Below are 19,826 nucleotides of genomic sequence, written 5' to 3'. Positions count from 1 at the left end.
CTACCTTTCCAGTCAACTTACACCTCACTCCCTGACACATACTCTTCAAACCACTGACCTCCTGGCCTTCTGGCTGTTTCACAAACAAGACAGTTCAGCTCTCAGCTCTCAGCATTTTCTCTGATTGTCTCTCATGCCTGGAATGTTTTTCCTCAACTCCACCTACTGACTTCTCTGACTTCCATTAAGCTCCAACTAAAATTTCGTCTTTTACAAGAAGCCTTCCCAAACCCTCCTAATTCTACTGCCTTCCATCTATTAATTATTTCCTGTATATAGTTTATTGTACATATCTGCCTCTCCCATTAGAATGTGTGCTCCTTGAAAGTAGAAACTGTCTTTTGCTTCTTTTTCTATTCCCAGCACTTAATACAATGCCTGGCATACAGCAAGCACTTAAATTTTTATTGATTGACTGAATTCTTATATGCTTCTAAAGCAAATCACTATGAAATTCTATAAATGTAACTGAGCTACATATCAAATCACTGTAGTCATATAATTTGTAGTCTTTTCTACCTTCAGAGATATGAGTATAACAGAATTACTCTATTAAAAGAAAAGTTGAGTTCCAGTGACATGCTTTCTTGTGAGAAATTTCTTTGAGTTGCTAGAAATAATACAAGAATAATAAAACAATACTACTATAGATAACAATTTCACATTTTAAAACACTTCAAAATATTATATAAGTATTTCCCTTACCAGTACATTAGAGTAGTAAATATGAGCCTCATCAAACACAAGATGATCACACATACCTAGTAAGTGTTCTAGCCTAGAATCTAGCCTCGGTAGTCTGGCTCTAAGCCCATTACTTTTTCCACTATGACACACTGCCAGAGAAACATTGTAGTAGAGTAGAAAGAGTACAGGACATTGTAGTAAAGATGCCAGTGTTCATCTCTTGCAATTTCCTAAATGCAAAAGCACACATTCTTCCTCCTATTCAATTCTTGGCCAGTTCACTGATCAACTGAAATGTCTGTCCAAGACACAGGAACTGAAAGACCAATTCTTTAAGCTTTCCACTCATGAATATTAGTCTAAACAGATGGCCTCCAATGTGAGAGCCAAGGCATAACTCCAAGGAAGTATGTGATCAACGAGAAGTTGAAAAGATGGGTTGAATCCTCCTCTCCCTGTGATACTCAATCCTAGGGCTTTTCTCCAACACAACTACAGATACCTTTTACCCATTACTCCTCAATACTACTACTCCACTCTGATCTTGTGAGCTCCCAACCTCCCCTTGTTGTGTGTCTGGAGGCAGGTGGGAAGGGAGAAAATCATACACTCAGAACAGGTATCCACAGCAGCAGCTGCGACTGGGAAAATCCTCTTCCTGTCCTCCATAACCTCCTATCCTAGCATACCCAGCTCCTGCTCCAAATCACCTATGACTACAAGAGGTCTCATCTCCTTGGAGGATAAGTTCTGTACCTTGAGGCAGTGACTGGTTAGAACTCCCTTCATTTCTTTTATTTTTTTTTTTTGCTGGGCAATGAGGGTTAAGTGACTTGCCCAGGGTCACACAGCTAGTAAGTGTCAAGTGTCTGAGGCCGGATTTGAACTCAGGTCCTCCTGAATCCAGGGCCGATGCTTTATCCACTGCACCATCTAGCTGCCCCCCTTCATTTCTTTTTAATGGGACGAAATAAATTTCCCTATTTCTGTTAAGGGCCCTACTACCCTTCTAGTCATCCTCCATTCCTCACCTGCACTTACCTCACAAATAAATGCAGTTGCCAAATCATGTCTTTCTATCTCCATAACAACTCTCTCATTCACTCCCTTCTCTGCATTCAAACAGCCATTAACTTAGTTCAAACTTCATCACTTCTCACCTGGACTCATACAAATTGCTTCATGCCTCAAGTCTCACTTCACTCCAATCCATCCTCCACCCAATTAACAAAGTGCTTTGCTAAAAGCATAAGTTAACCATGTTATCTACCTACTCAATAAACTGCAATGGCTTCTCATTAACTCTAGTATCAAATATACAATCTTTTGTTTGGCACTTAGGGCCCTTCACAATATGGCTTTAACATTACCTTTCCAGCCACATTACATATTACTCCCTACCTTCATGCATGCTACAATCCAGCCAAACTGACCTTATTAGTCTGTATCACACACACATACAAAAACCACTACTGAAATATACAAGCATGAATAGGAAATTAAGGTATGTGACCCGTTAAAGATGAATAACATAGAAAAGAATGGCTTTATATTAAAAACTTTCTGTCTTGCATACCCTTTGACACACCCAGTGATAGCACTACTAGACTGATTCCCTAAAAAGATAAAAGAGGAAAAGGACTCATGTGTCCAAAAATATTTATAGCAATTCTTTTTCTAATGAGAAAGAACTAAAAATGTAAGAGGTGTCCATCAATTGAAGTATAGACAAATTATGCCATATGAATATAATGTAATACTATTATACCACAAGAAATGACAAAAGAGTTGGCTTTAGAGCAACCTGGGAAAACTGTCCAAAGTAATACAGTGAAGTGAACAGAATTAAAATAATTTTTATTAATAATAACATCTAACATTTATATAACTAAGATTTGCAAAGTGCTTTATATATGTATCATCTAGGCCTCACAACAATCCCATGAGATAAGTGCTATTACTACCCCTATTTTACACATGAGGAAACTGAAGTTAGGAAAAGCTCAAAGACTTGTCCAGGACCACAAAGTTCATCACTATGGAAGACAGAAGCTGAACTCAGGTTTTCCTGACCTAAGGATGAGCACTGTATCTACTGTGCCACCTATGGCCAATCTCCAAAATAAGGCCATTCATGTTTCCTTTTGTTTCCTTCCACATCAAGTATAAATACCTCACTTTAACTTCTCAATCAACTAGCTAACAAATATTAAGTGGATACCTATATGTAAGTATTATGGATGACATTAAAAAAAAAGAGCATAGCATGATCCTTGTCTTCAATAAGTTAGAGAGGCAAAATATACCCATGTGAAAAGTTAAACAATAAAAAAAAAGATGCCAGAAATGATCTGACCATACACTGCCTATTCAATCACATTTTCCAAAAATCCTGCATACACACCTCTTTTCTAGTTAAGCCAACCTCTCAAACCATCTCAGAAATACATGTTCATTTCCTGCCTCTGTGTCTTTGTAATGCTATTCAAATCACTTGGAATCAGGGGCAGCTAGGTGGCGCAGTGGATAGAGCACGGGCCCTGGATTCAGGAGTACCTGAGTTCAAATCTGGCCTCAGACACTAAACACTTACTAGCTGTGTGACCCTGGGCAAGTCACTTAACCCCAATTATTGCCTCACTAAAAAAACAAACAAACAAATCACTTGGAATCCCCTCATGAAATTCTATACATTCTTTGGGACTCTGTACTTATATATCCTACCTCCTTCCCATGAAGCGTCCTCTGCCCATTACTTAGTTCCCCCTTCTCTGAACTCCTATATCCCTAATTATATGCTACAATCACAAAACTAATATCTTGGATAATATGTTCACTTATACTGTATGCTAGTTGTCTGAAGTGTATTATCATCCCACTAAGACAACAAGTTTCTTGAAGATAATTACTTCTAATGCTTTTTCTATGTAATCCAAACAAACTGGTGAAAAGTCTAAGTTACAGAACATTTTAAAATAAAAATAGATTATGTTCAAGTGTACATAAAAAATTTCAGCAATGATATAAAAGATGCCATATTCCAGACCTCCAATCAAGGAGCCTTGTCTTGTATATCTCCCAGTGTCAGGAAAAAAACTTTACCAAGAGTGGTGGTGCTGGTGGAGCTGATGGTGCTGGTGGTTCAGTCTTTTCAATTGTGTCTGATTTTTTGTGACCCCATTTGGGTTGTTTGTTCATTTGCTTTGTTTTGTTTTTTGCAAAAATACTGGAGTATTTTGCCATTTTCTTCTCCAGATCATTTTACAGATGAGGAGACTGAGGCAAACAGAGTGAAGTGACTTGCCCAAAGTCTAGTAAGTGTCCGAAGTCAGATTTGAACGCATGAAGATGAGTTTTGTTGATTTTTAGAACTAAATAAGCAAACTTACATAATGCCTTAATGAGTCCTCTAACTCTATTAGAAGACTAAGAATTCCTTAAGTTCTGAAAAAACAAATGGTTCTTTTAACTAGGTTAAATCTGCTGTAGACAAAAAGTTCATCACATTGCCACCAAAATAACCACAAGTCTCTCCCAATTCAGCAACCTTGGTGCTTAGATAACACACATACCATAGTCCATCACAGTCCCTTTGGCCAAAGCCTTTCCAGTTGTTAGGCTGTACCAGAGTGCTCATTCTACTAGCATGGTCCTAAAGAACTCAGATCTACCACCACAGCACAAAGGAGAGAAAAATAATAATATTTTACCTTTGTTTAGTGCTACATGGTTTACAATGCAGTTTTATATACATTCTCTCAATGGATCTTCATAGCAAGACTGTGAGGCATGTGGAACAGTTATTTTATCCCCATTTTAAAGTAAAAAACTGAGGTTTGGGAAGGTCAAATAACTAGCTGACTCTCTAAAGCTAATATCTGGCAATAATAGGCACAAAGGCGTGAATTTACTCCAGAAGTAATGTACTCCTCTATAAACTTCGACTCCAAAGCAGATGGCCCTGAGCTTTCCAAAGATTAGTGGAGTATTGCATAAGGTCTGGCAGGTACTACTAAACTGAAAGGAATAGATACAGACCCAGCACAGGTCTATATGTCTGGTATTTACAGCCACAAGATCACCAGAGAGCTAGTAAACCACATCATACAAAAAATGTTGGCCTCTGCAACTCATAAACCCTGCAAGAAAGCATAGAGGAGTGGAAATCTGCTTTAGAGAAGGGAACATCTATACCCATAGAAATCATAAATCTTTTTTAAAAAATTAAGAACAGCATGTGAAGCACTTTCCTCACAATAACTAACTAAAGTAGGTAACACAAGCATTATCTCTATTTTCAAATATAGAGGTTAAACAAATGTTCACATGGTTAGTTGAGAGATGGAGACAGGAAACAAACCCAGGTATTTTGACTTTGAGTTCAGTGCTCTTTCTACTGCTCCATGACATAATCCTTTATTGGTATCAGCATCTGAAGGCCTGAAGTCAATGAGTTCAAAAGTGAATCATTGTCAGGAAAGGTTTAACATACAACCTTCTCTTGAACAGATTAAGAATAGAGTCTGTGGGGAAGGAAGAGACAAAAGGAGGTGGGAGGAGAGTGCCCGGCATCCATCCCTTTCTTTCCACTTGTAGCATCTCAATAGAGAGCCTTGTCTAAATTTGTAACAGAAATGAGAGGCCGTTCATTCTAACTTTCTTCTCTCCTAGTCTATACCTCATAACCCCTCATCATTATACACTATTCTTTGCTCTAACCTAGGATAATGAAATAGCCTTTATTCACACCAAGGTCAAATCCTCTACTTGTGTCCTTAATTCCATCTTCTTCCTATTATCTTTTCTTCTAATTGTCAATTTAATCTTCAACACTATCTGATAGCTGTTGCCTTGATCTCCTAAATGCCTAAAAAAAAATCTTCATTTGACCCTGTTATCCCCAAAACCTATGAGCCTATATCTCTCCTTTCCTTTCACAGTCAAATTTCTGGAGGGAAAAAAAAGCCGTCTATACCTGATGCCTACACTTGATCTCCTCTCACTTAGAACCAGTTCCAGTTTGGCTTCCAACTTCCAACATTCAATTGAAATTGCTTTTTCCAAAGACATCAATCAGTGATTTCTAAACGACTAACTCTAAAGTCATATCTCATTCTGCATCCTTCCTGACCACTCTGAAGAACAAGACCCAGGTTGACATCTCTTCCTTGGGTATGCTTTCTGCTTTCCTCCCTATTTTCCTGACCTTGATCTCTTCTTGTTCTTTTACCTGAAGAAATCAATTGTTCTACTCCAAACATGAGTTTGCCCCCAAAACTCTATCACAGGGCTCACTTTTTTCTTTATATCCCCTTTCAGTCATAACAACAGCTCCTGTGGATTCAATCATCATCTCTATGCAGATGATCCCCAAATCCACATAACTAGCCCTTATCTGCCTCCAGGCTCACAGGTCTGAACCATCAATATCATGTAGCCCCCAGTCAAACCAATAATAGTAAAGTATCTGTCAAAGTTTCTCATGTCATGGGAAGGGTGGAGAGACATGGCTATCTAAAAATGATAGTTTAATAGTACAATTAGATGGATTCAAGAACCAGTAGAATAAACCCCAAAATTAGCCATTAAATGTTTAATACCAACTTAGAAGAAGGACTCTAATATAGAACCCCAGGAATCTATGTATATACTATTTAACCTTTTTATCAATCACTTGGATAAAGGCAAATCAATCTAAAGATGACCCGAATCTAGGAGGAACAGCAAATAAACTAGATGAGAGTGAGGATACAGAAAGATTTTAATCAGCTAAATAATGGACCAAATCGAACAAGATAAAATGGGTTGAAAAATCAACTTCATAAGAACCAGAGAGAGGAAGTATAGCTACACAGCAGGTAATCTAAAAAAAAAAAAAGAAAGAAAGAAAAAAGTTACGGAGTTGTTCCAAGGTCTAAAATTCTAGCTGTGATGTCTAAAATCTAATGAGTGGTTGTCTTAAATTAGAAGCTTTAGCAAGAGTTTAGCCTTTTAAGTATTTATATTAGAAGTTACTGAAGAGAGAGAGGTAAAACAGCCTTGGTCTAGCTAAGAGCCAGCATCTGTCCTCCTGCCAAGCCCCAAGCCCAGAACAGAAAGACCCTTGCTTCTCCCAGAAGTCTCCTGTGAAACGGGAAACAGGGCCGTACACTCACACAGCTCCAAGCTAATTGGCTGGTAGCTCTGATTGACACGACCCACAGGCGGCAGATATCACTTCCTGATGCCAATCTGACCTTTGAAACCTCCAGAGGTCACCTCACGCTTTCTCCTCATGGCGGAGCTTCCCTGCAATATCTTTCTCAGCAAGTTGGTAATGCTCTAATTCTCACAGAGTTTTTAATGAATTTGAAACTCAGTCAATAAAATGATGTGGCAGTCGAGAAAACAAAGTTAATCTTAAAATGAACTAAAAAAAATTTAGTGTCCAGGACCAGAGAAATGGTAGTGCTGCTATAAGACGCACTGGTCACACTATACTGATTCCATTCTGGATACCAAATTCTAAGAAAGATGTGATAAAGCAGAAAAAGTCCAGACAAGGAAAATCAGGATGGTGACAGTTGAAAGAACCAGGGATGTTTAGCCTAGAAAAGAGAAACAGTGGAAATAGGATAGCAATCTTCCAGTATATATACTGGGACTAATAGAATACTATTAAAAACAAACAAAAAAAAAAAAAACCACTGGATGACCAATTTCATACAATGACCACAATAATGCAAAAGAAAACGCTGAAAAGCTTCACAACTCCAATCAATGCAGTACCTAATCTATAACTTTAAGGGAATTTTGAGAAAGACTATGTCCTTCCTTCCAGCCATGAGGTGGTGGACTCAGGGAAAAATTTCCAGACACTGACAATGTACTGACTTTGTTTTGCTCAACCCTATTTATCTGTTACAAGAAACAACTCTGTGGGGAGAGGGGAGACATCATAAAGAGGCAATGATGTTTTTAAAAGAAAGAAAGAAAATAAAGAGAGCATCAATAAAATCTTTTGAAAAGAAAAAAAGTAAATACTCAGAGGAACATGATAATATCTGTATAAAATGATGCAGAGTAAGGAAAGCAGAGGACAAACTTAGAGCAATGTAACTGAAGATATTAAAAGCCAGCAAACCTCAGTTCAAATATGATGAATACAATAGTTCCAAATTACCAAAGCTGACATACACATGCTTTTCTAATTTCAAAAAAAAAAAGTTTAACAACAGAGATAGAAAAGTTACATTTGCTATCCATTGCAACCACAATGTGCAAAATACACAGACAAAAGAAAGAATGTCATGTACCACCAAAAAGTAAGTTTAGCTAGAATGTAGAACGCATGAAGACAAATAACAAATAATAAGCCTAGAAAGGTAAGTAGTGGCCAAATTGTGAAGGACTTTCAGTTCCAAAGAACCTCTGAGGAACAACTAAGTAAATTTTGGTACATGAATATTATGAAATATTACTGCACCATGACATTTAATAAATATCAAGAATTTAGGGAAGCTGAACTGATGCAAAGAGAAGTCAAATCAAATCAACATATCAACAAGCAGTATGTCAGGCATATGTGTCAGGCATCAGGCTGGGGATACAAAGAAAGGCAAAAGACAGTCCCTGCCCTTGAAGAATTCACAGTTTAACAGAAAAGACAACATGTAAAGAATTTATGTACAAATAAGATTAGATAAAGATGTTGATTGTGAATTTGGAGGTGGACGCAGATATAGATATACAGATGATAAACTGGAAATAAAAGTTGAAAGAAAGTAATGGCATTAAGGAGGACTGGGGGGGGGGGTGGCGCGGGGCGGCTAGGTGGCGCAGTGGATAAAGCACCGGCCCTGGATTCAGGAGTACCTGGGTTCAAATCCAGCCTCAGACACTTGACACTTACTAGCTGTGTGACCCTGGGCAAGTCACTTAACCCCCATTGCCCCGCCAAAAAAAAAAAAAAAAAAGGAGCACTGGGAAAGGCTCCTTTAGGCAGATGGTGGGACCGATTTTATCTGGGACTTGAAAGAAACCAGGGAAGCCAGGAGACAAAGATAGAACACTACAGACATGGGGGACAGCAAATGAAAACGGCTTGTGTAAGAATCAGCAAGGAGGTCACTGGATCACAGTACGTGCTTGGGGAGTAACGTATAAAAAGGTCTGAAAAGAAGGGGGACAGGCTATGAAGGGTTTTGCAAAAACAAAGGATATTACATTTGATCCTAAAGGTAATAGGTAGTAACCACTGAAGAGAAACAGAAACCAACAAAAAGTAAACAGAACCAGGAAAACAACATGCTCCTACAAAACTATCAATAGAAAGAATGAAAAAATGAAAACAAACACTATAATTATAATGACTAAGCTACAGCCATAAAAACTTGAAACAATGCACTCTTTCCCTTCTCTGAAGAACTCTGGACATAGAATATTACATATACTAATAGTCAGTTTGATGTCTTGGTTAGTTTTGCTGAATAGCTTTTTAAAAGTTTATCTTTTTATCCTATGTTCAAGAAGTAAGAGGAAGAAAGACATTCCTAAATGAAGGTGATATGAAAAGAAAAGATTCTAATAAAAATGTAAATAAATAATGTCCAATGGGAGAGGATGCATCTTTTCCAAGAGGCAGTAATAAGAAGCTGCTGAAGCTTCTTCAGCAGAGGGCTGACACAGTCTGACCTGAGCTTTAAGAGTATCAATTAGAGGATGAATTGGAGAGGGGAAAGGTGAGACAGAGAGACCAAACAGAAGACTATTGCAACAGTCCAGGGAAAAGATAAGGAGGCCTTTAACTAGGCTGGCAGCTATATGAGTGGTGAGATAAATGGAGGTAGTCAACAAAATTACGCAACTGACAGGAAGACTCCAAGATTACAAAACTGGGCTACTGGAATGAAATATAGTCCTGTTTTGTGAAACACCAAGTGGACACCTCTTCCTTAATGGTGCTTGGACAGTGTAGAGAATGATTAAATTTAGACCTTGGGGCAGCTAGGTGGCGCAGTGGATAGAGCACCAGCCCTGGAGTCAGGAGTACCTGAGTTCAAATCCGGCCTCAGACACTTAACACTTACTAGCTGTGTGTGTGACCCTGGGCAAGTCACTTAACCCCAATTGCCTCACTTAAAAAAAAAATTAGACCTCTATTTTATTTAGACCCCTGGTTTATTTCCAATCAGTATTACTCAGTTTCCATAGGGGTAATCATTTCTGTTATACTTGTCTAGTATTATACATATAGTCAGTATGATCAACTAGTATTAATACATATTTTTTATATATATATATATATTTGTGTATAATTAAATAAGGTTAGACAGATTCTCTCTTATAATAGGCCCCAAACTTTTTTTATTTCTTTTTTTTTTTTTTTGCAGGGCAATGGGGGTTAAGTGACTTGCCCAGGGTCACACAGCCAGTAAGTATCTAAGGCCGGATTTGAACTCAGGAACTCCTGAATCCAGGGCCGGTGCTTTATCCACTGCGCCACCTAGCCACCCCCTTGGCCCCAAACTTTTAAACCACAAGATTATAAATTCACTTGCTTGTTGTGAAGTTCACTTGTATAATCTTAGGAATCTAATTAGAGGACTTCCACCCTTTCTTCTTGCTAAGTAGGTGACCAAACCCAGGATGGCAAAGATGGCCTAATGATATGGAAAGTGCCCCAGATATTTTTGATTGTCCTTCCACCATTATCATCCCTTTGTTGGGGAGACAGACCTATGAGCACTGGGCCAACAGGCCTATAAGCACCTGACCAACAGGTGACCCTGTCTTCTAATTTCCAGAGCTGCCTACGGCTCTTTATTACCCAACATGGGGTTAGTGAATGACAATTAGCTCTGCCCATTTTTTGATGTCCTCCACTAGTTATTGACCATAAACATGAACTGAAGGCTCTTCTACAAGATTAAGATGTAAGTCTATCAACCAATGAGACTCTGAATTTTATTTTGTTTCACTGTACCATTTGGGTATCAAGCACTATAAAATTATGGCCCTGGAGAAAGGGGGCATCTCAGATCACAAGGAAGATCTGAGGTCCTATTCATTAAAAGTGGGCCATGTCCCTTTAATTAATCGTTATTGGTTTGGAGCTCTGCCTTAGTGGTTTTTATTGCAGATTGGACATTTTTGCAGTCCATGATAGGCACCTCAAACTCAGTTGTTCTAAACACAGAGCTGATCTTCCCCCACAAAAAACAAAACAAAACAAAACAAAAAAACAGGAAAAGGTGAACAACAGTCCACACACATAAACTATTTGGCTACTATGAACAGTGCTTATTTCATAATGAGATATAATAAATAAAAGAGTTCACTTTTAATTATACTTTCTAACAAAAATATGTTGTTATAAACTAGGGCACATTTACATTTCTTAGCAGTCTAAGCAACCCAAGCATAACCACCAAGGCAGAAGTAATCTAAATATATTTATTAAATAATACTTTGATGTTAAAAAACACACAGGCAGATGCAGTTACGGATAGAGTGACAGAAGAGCTGCTGAAGTTCAGTAAAATGTGCACATAAAACCAAGTAAAAACAATTCTGTGGGGGCAGCTAGGTAGCACAGTGGATAAAGCACTGGCCCTGGATTCAGGAGGACCTGAGTTCAAATCCAACCTCAGACACTTGACACTTACTAGCTGTGTGACCCTGGCCAAGTCACTTAACCCTCATTGCCCTGCCCCAGCCCCCCAAAAAATTCTGACCACCACATTTCAGGAAGAATGATGATATATTGGAGATTGCCCAAGGAAAGGCAATCAGAATGGTGAAGAGCCTGAAGTTTACACTATGTTAAGATCAGTTCAAACAAATGGGAACATTTAGCCTAGAGAAGACAAGATGTAGAAAGGCATGATAGCTGTTTTCAAGTATTTAGAGGGTTGTCGCATAAAAGAAAGATAGGGCTTACTGTATCTGGGCAACAGAGAGCACAACCTGAAGCAAAAGGTGGAAGCTACAAATATAGTCTTGATGTAGGAAAAAAGTCATAGCAGAGCTATCCACAAGGGGAATGTTGTTTAATCAGTTAGTGATGCCCAACTCTTCTTGACCCCATTTGGAATTTTCTTGGCAAAGACACTGAAGTGGTTTGCCATTTCCTTCTCCAGCTCGTTTTACAGATGAACAAACAAAGGCAAACAGGGTTAAGTGACTTGCCCAGGGTCTCACAAACAGCAAGTGTCTGAAGTCAAATTTGAACTCCAGTCTTCCTGACTCCAGAGATCAGCATTCTATCCACTGAGCCATCTAACTGCCTCCTGGTACTACACTGCATGATCCAATTAATCAACATCCCTCTTAAAGTGTGACATCTAAAACTAAACAAAACATACTAAATATGACCTCACAAAGCACAGAGTATCGTAGAACTAGGACCTCCTTTTTATGGACGCTATATTCCTTAAGATTTTGTTAGCTTTTCTAGCATTCATATCAAACTATTAGCAAATACTGAAACTGGAGCAAATTAAAACCCCCTACGTATATTTCACATGAACTACTGACCAACCAGGTCTCCCAAAGCATATAATTCTGCTTTTGAATATTTATATATGTATGATCATAGAGCATATATACACATATGCCTATGGATGTATTTATACATATGCATGCATCTATGTGTTTATATCTATCCATACACACACATATACACACATATATAAAACATACATATCTATTCAAATGAACACAAAAGCATACCACATTCCAACTCTGCTACTTACTAGCTGTAACCCTGGATATCAGTTGACTTATATAAAAAGTTAGTTGGCTAAACTAGATGTCCCCTTCTGGTTCTAAATCCTATAGTTATCTATATGTAATATGGTACATACATAAGAGATAAATAACAATACAAGATAGTCTATGCTCCCAAATAAGATGATTACTCTCTTGAGAGAAGAGACTCTTATCCCCTGAGTAATCCCCAAAGCCTACAGAAGCACCTAGGGAAAAAGAGGAGCTCAATAGGGTTTGTTATTAATTATGATAAGAAAACCATGCTTCAGAAGTACCATTATCTAACTTGTACCAGACACAATTAAGTCTGAATTTTCCAGTTCCATGAATAAGAATATGCTACCTATCCTACTCTATTTGATGAAAAGATTAAAACAACAACAACAAAGAAACTTGGCAGCTCTTCTTAAGCTCAATGCTAAAAGATAACTTTTTTTCAAATTGTGCTGCAATAATGGCTCACATAAGCCAAGGCTTGTATTAAGTACATCAGTTTGCACAAGCAAACACTACCTTAGAAGGTATCTTGCAACAAAATATTTCCTATATGTATTTTATAAGCAATGCAAGGGAAGGTAACCAAGTGTCCAAGAAATGTTTCTTATTGTCTTTTGTGCAATGACAACAACATGGACAGCTCTTTTATTTGTTTTCAAGGAGAAGCTGTGAACCTTCTATTTAGTTGCAACCTCTTTATATCTTCCAGTTTGCTTTATACAAGCCTTGGGTTATGTGAGCCATCACTGCAGCACAATTTGAAAAAAGTTTTCTTTTAGCATTGTGTGTATATGTATGTATATATGTGCGTATATATACATATTGTAGAAATATGTGTGTATGTGTGTCAATATCCCCTAAGATTCCTTTAAGAAATAACTGTTCAATGACCCTCTGATTACTTGAATGGATAACTCCTCAACTTCATCTATTCACCACGGAAAAACACTCTCTTTAAAGAATTAAGCTGATAGGGCAGCTAGGTGGCGCAGTGGATAGAGCACTGGCCCTGGATTCAGGAGTACCTGAGTTCAAATCCAGCCTCAGACACTTAATACTAACTAGCTGTGTTACTGTGGGAAAGTCACTTAACCCCAATTGCCTCACTAAAAAAAATAAATAAAAGAATTAAGCTGAGCACTACCCAAAGGGCAATGGACAGGAACATGGCTAGAGCGAATAGACTGCAACATATCACCAATGAGAAACTGTACAAAAACCAATAGGAAGAAGGATGCTATCAGAGAGATATGACCAGAAAAAAAATGTGTCAGTCACTTATAAGGAATAAACAATAGGTATGGTCCACAGATATCCACAAAGTGTCAAGAGATTTAGAAGGCCCCCAATATATTGGGTAGATATGGTCAAGAATCACAAAAGATACCTCACAGAGTAGTTAGAAGGGCTCAAATAAAATTTTTTAAAAAATGTGTCAGTCACTTATAAGGAATAAACAATAGGTATGGTCCTCAGATATCCACAAAGTATCAAGAGATTTAGAAGGCCCCCAATATGTTGGGTAGATATGGTCAAGAATCACAAAAGATACCTCACAGAGTGGTTAGAAGGGCTCAAATAAAATAATATATGGAAGTCATGTTGCAAACCTATAGAAATATCCTCCATTATTGTTGTTGGTTTTGCTACAATTATTATTAGAAGGCTTGGATGGTTGTGATCTGCACCACTGAAAAGAATACTAATATCAATCGTATCATTCACCTGAACCACAAGATATCAAGACCTTCTCAAACACCTCCACTGGAGAGACACCTCTCCATATGGCTTATCTCATCTGAAGGGCTTCCCCATCTGATTTTACCCAAGGCTCTGCTCTCTGGCATAACAAGAGAGGGAACTGGAAGGGGAGGGAAGAACAATGGATGAATATTTTTGTCATTATTTCCTTTTTGTAAAACTTTGACTAAATGTCACTTTTTGAGGCAAAGGGAACTATGAACCTTTAGACACTCTTTTCTCTGTAGCAGGCTTATATCTCACTCAGTACTTTTCTTCCTCCAAAATACTAATCAAAATTTTGGTGTTTCAGCCAGTCTGTCCTCTATTCCCAGCAGCCAAATACTCCTTCTCTCAGTTTCTGTTCAAAATTTGTCCACTGGGTTGAAAAGGCTCAGTGAGCTGGCTCCTCTCCAGATAAAAGAAGGAAGCAGGGGAGAGAGAAAGTAATCCTTTTTATGCTGTTTTGAATAGTATTTATTGATTCAGAAAAAGAAAATACAAAATTCTGAATTGAATTACTTGGAAACTTCCCCTAAAAAAGGACCATTAATTTATCAAATATGTATTAAGCACCTACTAAAGGCAATATGATGGGGTACTGGGAATACAAACACGTGCTCGGTCCCTATTCTCAATGAGCTTACATTCTATTTGAAGGAAACAGCAGGTACATAGAGAAGTAACTACAAAATTATGGGAGAAGCAGCTTTGTGGAAGGCACTAGGAAATGGAAGGAACAGGATAGTCATCAAGTAGAAGGCATCATTTCAGCTGAGCTTTGAAGGGGAACTAAGGATTCTAAGGGCTAGAAGTGAGATGGGCCTGTATTCCAGATGAACAGTCTAAGCAAAGAAAGCAGAGAGAGAGTAGATGAAGTGTCATATAAAAGAAACAGTTTAGCCAAAATGCAGAGCGCATGTATGAGAGTAACACCCACCCACACACACACACACACACACACACACACACACACACACACACACTTCCCCCTCAGGTTGGAAAGGCTTTAAAAGCCAAACAGAGGAATTGGTACTTTTTTTTCCTAGTTAATGGGAAGCCACCATGGGTTCTTTTTTCTTTTTTTCGGGGCAATGAGGGTTAGTTAAGTGACTTGCCCAAGGTCACACAGCTGCCACCATGGCTTCTTGAGCAAGGGGAAAAAAACATCATCAAACCTATGCTTTAAGAATATCAAACTGGCATGCATGTAAAGGCTATAGAAGAAACTGCAGAAGAAAATGGGATCAGATTGGCCATTTAGCTCACCATAACAACAGAAGCTGGAAGTAAGGAAGGCCTGAACTCTGGTTGTTGTGGTATGAGTGGGGACAAGGGATAGAAAAATGTTGTAGAGGTAGAATCAGTAAGACTTGACAAGTAACTCTATAGAGCAGGTGAGGGAGAAGGGAAGATTCAAGGATCACCTGAAAGTTGCAAACCCACGTGACTGAAGGAAGGGATGGTGGTTTCATCATTAAGAAGAGGGGAGTTTGGAGAGAAAAGATGAAGATGAGCTCTGTTTTGGGGAAAGGGAGTCTGAAATAACCATGTACTAATAAAACTATGCAAATTCCCACGTAAAGATTAGTGTGCTAATTCTAATTCCCCTTTGCCTACTGAACAAAATACAACTCTCAACATTCAAAAACTTCTCAGAAAAATTTGACGATAGTTATTGGTTCTAACCTTAACAAAGGATCATAGATCTAGAATCTCAAGTAATCTCAAAGACCATCTAGCCTTTTGTTTTACAGATTTAAAAAAAAATCTTTGGCTGAGGGAGGCAGGTGACTAGTGCAGTCTCATAGTGAGGCAGTGTGAGAGGTTGGGGCTTGAATCCAGCATCTCAGACTCAAGAGTCAATGCTCTTGCCTCTGTACCACAATGCCTCTTTTTCCAACCTTATCTCACCTTATTCACCATTATCTTAGACTCCCATCAAGACAGACTACTTGTCATTCCCCAAATATTTTTCTTCTTCATACCTTTGCCTACTCCCCAGTGTCTGACAACTGACATCCCAAGTCAAATGCTACTTCATCCCTGAAGCCTCCCTTGATCCTCCAGAGTTAGAAATTATCCCTATAGCCTTCAATAGCATTTTATTCCTCTCTTACATATTTTCACATTCCATTTCTATTTTGTATTACACTTATTTGTGAACATGTCTTATCCGCTGTCCCACTGGATTTTAAGTCCTTAAGAACAGGAATACTGTTCTAATAAGCATACCTAAAAGACCTGGGCTTATATAAGGAGTTCACAAAGTGCTGTTGAAATGGATTATTCATGAGATTAGGAACTATAAGGATAACAAACTCATTCTGCAAATGAGAAAATCAAGGCTCAGATAAATTAAGTGACTTGTTCTAAGTCATATATGTAGTCAGTGGCAAAGATGAAGCTGAAACTTGGGTCCTTTGATTTCAAGCCCTAGTACTCTTTCCATTATACTAAGCTATCATTTATGTCTGAATTAACAGGTAGTAAGTATTTATCGACCAACCAATTGATGTTTTGCAGTACTTAAAGAATACAGGAAAAAAAAATGAATTCAAGAAGGCATTAGAAGTGCAGAAATAGGGGCAGCTAGGTGGCGCGGTGGATAAAGCACTGACCCTGGATTCAGGAGGACCTGAGTTCAAATCCGACCTCGCACACTTGACACTTACTAGCTGTGTGACCCTGGACAAATCACTTAACCCTCATTACCCCATTTGGGGGGGGGGGGGAAGAAGTGCAGAAATAACACTTGTATTTCTTTTAAAAAGAACTTTAATATTAAGACAGGTAACGTGAAAGAGAGGAAACCATGTTTGAGAGTACTTTTTAAACTGTGTTTGGTATGTGAAATTCATCTTCATTTGAATTTCTGGATATTCAGTTTTTTAAACTGGTTTGTTCATGATGAAACACTTTTGAATTTTGAATAGATCCTGCAGCAAAACTTCCTAAACAACTTTCAGGAGAAGGTACAAACTGCATAACCCAAGACAAGCTGTAGATAGCACCACTCAACCTCCCAGATACCAACTGCTCTAGTCCAAGCACCAGAAACCTGTGAGTCCACTAATAGAAGAGATTTTCCTATGATGCCTAGCAACAGTGGCCTACTGTCACTTGGGAAAAGAAAAAGCAAGAAACAAACCTAGGGCTATAGATGTAGAACTAGAAATTATCAGAGGTCAACCAGTCTAACTTCTTTTTACAGATGAGGAAAATAAGGTTCATGGAGGTGAAATGACTTGTCCAAAATCACACAGGTATTAAAGTGACAGAGCTAGAATTCAAACTTGGGTCTCCTGAGTAAGTTCAGCACTCTCCCCAACACCAACCAGACTAGGATACTTACCCCTTCTCAAAGTCCCCATGGCATCCCTTGAAAACTACCTCTCACAGGAAGCAAAAACAAAAATATGGTATGGTCCTAAACCCTCACATACACTATCTAGAAAGCATGGGCCAGCATCCCAAGGTACAACCAACACACACGGAGTATAAAGAGTCAAGGACCTCAAACACATATCTAGAAAGGTCCTCAGAGGTCATAGAATCCATCCTCCTTGTTTTCATATAGAAAACAGAGGCCCACTGAGGTGAAGTGACTTCTCCAAGGTAACACAAGTAGTAAGGTGACAAAAATAGAATTTTAATTCAAGTCTCATGACTTCAAATTCAGCACTCTTTCTGTAACAGCAACGCTGAGATTCTTAATCCTTCTCAAAGCTTCGCTGAACCCACTGAACACCACCTCTCACAACGAGCAAAAACAAAACAAAAGTACTATTTAAAAGAAACAGGATTCGAGAGTTGGTACAGCAACTGAAACTATTTAAAAGTCAAGGAGCTAAACCTTCATTTACCCAATTTAAAAGACATGGAAATGGCTAAGGGTAGTTACAGCAATTTACACTATTTAAAAAGCAAGGACTTAAACTCTCACACAATTTAAAAGCCAAGGGCTTAGATACAGCAATTGACACAATTTAAAAGATGAGACCCGAAGCCTTACTGCCAGTATTTAAAAGTCACCGACCTGAATCCCAGGATACACCCAAAGGCAAGGACTTAAACCCTCACTTTTTGACTATTTAAAAGACATGGAGCTGGCCAAGCGTAGGTTCAACAATTAACACCATTAAAAAAGCAAGGACCTAACCTTCACTTAGAGTAGGCATAGCAGCCCATACAGTTTAAAAGGCAGGCGGGCGCTCCAAGCCTCAGACTATTTAAGACACAGACCTGGATCCAGAGGTAGGTACATAGAGAAAAAACAGTAAAAGGAGAGGGCTCGAACCCTCACTGACATTATTTAAAAACACAGACCTGGACCTTGGGGTAGGTACACCAACTGACACTGTTTAAAAGGCAAGGGGTCAAGCCGTCACTTACACTTTTTAAAAGACACAGATCTGGACCCCACGATAGAGACATCAAGTCACATGATTTAAAAGGCAGGGAGCTGAACCCCCACTTTAACACTTTTTAAAAGACACAGACCTGGGTCCAAGGATTACACTATTTAAAAGGCCGGGACGCGGCCCCCCAGGCACGCACGTCATTATTAATTTTCAGCAGTTCAGAACTCAGCCCCAAACCCCCAGCCTGTCTCCCCTTCCTCATTCCCAGCTCCCGCGGATGAATGACAGCTCGGACCGGCAGCTCGCTCCCGAGCTCCGGGGCTGGGGGCGGACCCTCGGGTGAGGGGCGTCATCCCCAGCTCAGCCCCTCCAACCCCCACTAGCCCGGTCCGGCCCACCCGACCCCAGGCCAGGGGGAGGGGGGCCGGAGCGAGGTCCGGGAGCGGGGCTTTCTCACCAGGTACAGGGGCGCATAGATCTTCAAGGACTCTTCCAAGGCGCCCCTGGTGATCTGGAGGAAGGAGACCCCGCAGGACGGGTGCCAGGTATGGCCGATTTCATAGCAGTTGTGAGGGATGGACTTGCTGAACGCCGCCATGTCTGGAAGCACCGTCGGGGAAGGGGGGCGGGGTGGGGGCGGGGGTAGAGGACAGGAGAGAGGGAAGGAGGGAGGGGGAGGGGAACGAGAACTCAACGGCCGCCCTGCCCCGCCGGCTCGCGGGAGGCGCGGAATGGAGGGGAAAGGTCACGGGAGCGGGGTTACTCTGGGCCAAAGTCCTCGGATGATGAGCGCTCGGCGTATCGCAGGGCGAGAAGGAGGAACGTGCGGAGGGGGGGAGGAGGCGGAGCGTGCGCGCCTCCTCTACCAGCCCCCTTCGCGAGGGCGAGCGCGGGCGCGGGCGCGCGTTCCGCGGTCCTTACTGAGACCCCCGGCCCCGTGCCCCATGGGTCGCCCCTCCTCCACTGGGTACTGGCTGAGGTGGAGGGAGACGGAGGACGTTCGCTCGGAGAGCGCGCCCCGCGCTTCCCCCGCCCCCTGGATTGACCAGGAACGCCATGCGGAAGCGCGCCTTCCTCATTCCCCCGCACCGCCCCCCCCCATCCTCTGTCAGCTACCCCAAGCTCCAGTCTGTGTAGTTGGGGGAGGAGAGGGGAGGGGAGGGGCGGGGTTTTCGGCTTCCTTTTCAGCCTCCGGTTTGGGGGGTGGGGGGGAAGTAGCAGAAAGAGACGTGAAATAAGCTGGGTTTTGCCCCTCTCTAGTTGTGTGCCTTTGGGACAGTCAGCATT

General features: G+C 40.2%; 1 protein-coding gene across 1 annotated transcript in view; it reads right to left on the bottom strand.

Moving 5' to 3' along the window:
• The window catches only part of TMEM135 (transmembrane protein 135), a 315,929-nt gene extending 296,565 nt beyond the window's left edge, over nucleotides 1-19,364 (bottom strand). Inside the window, 1 exon segment of the mRNA XM_043992377.1 lies at nucleotides 18,997-19,364. Within this exon segment, the coding sequence (XP_043848312.1) occupies nucleotides 18,997-19,137 (141 nt within the window). The 5' untranslated portion in view covers nucleotides 19,138-19,364.
• Nucleotides 19,365-19,826: the final 462 nt, after the last annotated feature.

The sequence above is a fragment of the Dromiciops gliroides genome, chromosome 3 (genome assembly GCF_019393635.1).
Source record: "Dromiciops gliroides isolate mDroGli1 chromosome 3, mDroGli1.pri, whole genome shotgun sequence".
In the NCBI taxonomy this organism is placed as follows: domain Eukaryota; kingdom Metazoa; phylum Chordata; class Mammalia; order Microbiotheria; family Microbiotheriidae; genus Dromiciops; species Dromiciops gliroides.
The sequence above is the reverse complement of the archived record's forward strand: the minus strand, read 5'-3'. Positions and strand labels throughout refer to the sequence as shown.